The 2,799-nt window shown below is 42.9% G+C and overlaps 1 protein-coding gene across 1 annotated transcript; it reads left to right on the forward strand.

Annotated features, from left to right (window-relative positions):
* The first annotated feature begins 430 nt into the window (after positions 1-430).
* On the forward strand, positions 431-2,528 carry LOC126634205 (glycine-rich cell wall structural protein-like). The gene is made up of 3 exons (XM_050304700.1): positions 431-626; positions 1,178-1,294; positions 1,411-2,528. Exons 1-3 carry the CDS (start codon positions 515-517, stop codon positions 2,295-2,297), a joined length of 1,116 nt encoding a protein of 371 aa, XP_050160657.1. The 5' UTR covers positions 431-514; the 3' UTR covers positions 2,298-2,528.
* The last annotated feature ends 271 nt before the right edge of the window (positions 2,529-2,799 follow it).

The raw sequence follows: 2,799 nt of genomic DNA on the forward strand, positions 1-2,799 counted from the left end.
CTGATAATGGTTCTCTATATCCTAATACAATTATAATCCTATAAGTTCAGCTAAGTCTATTACTCAATAAATACAGCTAAGTCTATTATAATTATAAGTTACTCAAGTTGTTGAATTGCTTGAATATTCCTAGTCTTCTGCACTAACCGACTGAACACAAATTAAGTCTCGAAAACTCTGTGAACTCGGGAGGCCACATGCCAACACAAACCCTCTCTGCTGAGCTCAATCTATACACGTGTCTCTTTTTACACTCTTTCGATCCAGATGAAGTGATAACTGAGACAGGCACATGCACAAAGCCTATGTGCCAACCTTTTCAGTAGCCAAGTAACTATCTAAGTGTTCAGATCTCTGTTCTCATCCCATCTACCCAATTTAATGGCGGTTTCGTATTTTACTACTCCTCCTGCAATATAAATAAAGCCAAGCAAAAGCCTGGAAAAAGCATTGGAGTTCTCAAAGATCTCCATCCATAGAGACATTTCCTTCTGAGTGTGGTTTTGTGAGTATTATGTTTGTGAAGAAAAAAATGAATCGTTTCCTGCGCCTGCAGCTGCTTGCGCTCGTTCTCATTTTTTCTTCTGTGGGTGCTCAAGTAGTGCCTCAGGATCATGAGACCAAAGGTTTCTCATCATATCCATGATCATCACCTTCCATGCATATTATTTTCCTTTTGTTCTTTCATTTCTTTGGTTTAACGTTCGCAGCTGCATGAAATGTCTCGCATCATAAAATGTCTCACGTTATAAGCTTTTCAAACTTTGCATACTAATTAATACGTAATTTGAACTATTTTTCGTACAACTATTATTTTTATGGTGGAACTTACACTAACAGTATTTTAGTATCCTCTTTTCAAGATTTTCAAACACCAAATCCAATTTATTACATTTCTTACTGCATGTTTATATTTGACGAATAAGTGAAAAGAAAATAAAAAATAAAAAATAAAAATAAAATAAAAGAAGATGGTTATAAAATTCTAGTGTAAAAATGGTTATGCAAGATGATTGGCAGAAGTTGATTATTGCATGACGTAAATAATTTTTTTCTTAAGAAAAATATTCTCATGGTTAATTCCTAAATTGCATGCATATTTAGGGTTTTAAATACTAGTTCACTGATCAGGTTTTAAATACTAGTTCACAGATCAGTACATATATGACTTGCGCAGGAAATGGGGAAGACAAGACGGTAGACGATTGCATTCATTACCAGGGCTTCGGTCGACGTGGTAGGTGTGCTAGCTACGCTGCTAACCCTAAAACTGAAGAAGCCACACTAGAAACACGTAAGTAAACCTTATGAAATTTTCTTTCCCATTATTATAGTATTTGGATTAATTTTATCTATTTCAATGCTTAAAACAAGATGATCATATTCTTGCAATGAATTTCATTTGTTTAGAGGACATTAACCATCAACGCCCTGGGCATCACGGTGGGCATGGAGGTAAAAATGGTGTTCAAACTATCGGTGGTGGAGGACAAGGAGGGGGTCAAGTTGGTGGTGGTACTGGATATGGAGGAGGACAAGGGGGTGGAAAAGGTGGAGGTGGATACGGTGGCGGTGGACAAGGAGGTGGTCAAGGAGGCAGCCACAGCGGTGGACAAGGGGGTGGTAAAGGAGCCGGTGGACAAGGGGGTGGTAAAGGGGCCGGTGGACAAGGGGGTGGTAAAGGGGCCGGTGGACAAGAGGGTGGACAAGGGGGTGGTCAAGGAGGCAGCCACGGCGGCGGACAAGGGGGTAGTGGTAAAGGAGGAGGCAGTGGTGGTGGACAAGGCGGTGGAAAAGGCGGTGGCGGTGGAGGAGGGGGTAGTGGATATGGAGGCGGTAAAGGTGGTGGTGGACAAGGAGGAAGTGGAGGTGGCCAAGGTGGTGGTAAAGGAGGTGGTGGCGGACAAGGAGGAGGAGGTGGTGGATATGGTGGTGGGGGTAAGGGCGGTGGAGGTCAAGGACGAGGAGGTAAAGGAGGAGGTGGCAGTGGTCACGGAGGTGGAAAAGGCGGAGGTGGAAGCGGTGGTGGTCAAGGACAAGGAGGTGGTAGCGGCCATGGAGGTGGAAAAGGTGGAGGCGGAGGTGGAAGAGGTGGCCAAGGAGGTGGATATGGTGGTGGTAGTGGAGGCGGTCAAGGACAAGGAGGTGGTAAAGGAGGAGCTGGCAGCGGCCATGGAGGTGGAAAAGGTGGAGGCGGAGGTGGTAGAGGCGGTGGCAGTGGTGAGCATCAAGGTGGTAAAGGTGGTGGCAGTGGTGGATATGGTAGTGGCAGCAGTGGTAGCCATGGCGGTGGTTAGTAATTCTAGCCATAGAAAGGAAACTGAAATGATCCACCAAATCAGGGTAGCTCAGTAAATTAAGAATAAAAACTTTTGTCGCCCAGTGTATGTATGTCGAGTGTTTGAGGAAAACATGAGTAAGCTGCGTCTGTGGGTTCTTGTATGTATGTATGTTCCATAGTCGATAACCTTTAATCGAGGCATGCATGTACTCTTTCTTTTATATATATATTAACATGTTTGCACCGACCTTCTTATAACCTCAAATGATGTATGCTTAAATGGTGCCCCGCTTGACTAGTGACACTCAAGTTATTTCCCAACATTCACAATATCAACGATCGAGTATAAACTGCAGAAAAATATGAAGGGCAAGGTTATAAATTCTGCAGTTCTATAACATGCGTTAGTAAAAATAGATTAATGAGTGAAATAACAGCAAAGTTTGTACTGGGAATTAAAGAGAATGATAGAGAGGATATTAATGAGATTTGGATGATTCAGTCCCCATCTAAATAAA

This window comes from Malus sylvestris, chromosome 9 (genome assembly GCF_916048215.2).
Source record: "Malus sylvestris chromosome 9, drMalSylv7.2, whole genome shotgun sequence".
Classification (NCBI taxonomy): Eukaryota; Viridiplantae; Streptophyta; class Magnoliopsida; order Rosales; family Rosaceae; genus Malus; species Malus sylvestris.

Excerpts from the sequence above, each read along its gene's own strand:
- LOC126634205 (XM_050304700.1), top strand. The coding sequence starts at position 515 with ATGTTTGTGAAGAAAAAAATGAATCGTTTCCTGCGCCTGCAGCTGCTT. Across the intron at positions 627-1,177 it reads TCAGGATCATGAGACCAAAG|GAAATGGGGAAGACAAGACG; the intron begins GTTTCTCATCAT and ends TGACTTGCGCAG. Across the intron at positions 1,295-1,410 it reads AGAAGCCACACTAGAAACAC|AGGACATTAACCATCAACGC; the intron begins GTAAGTAAACCT and ends TCATTTGTTTAG.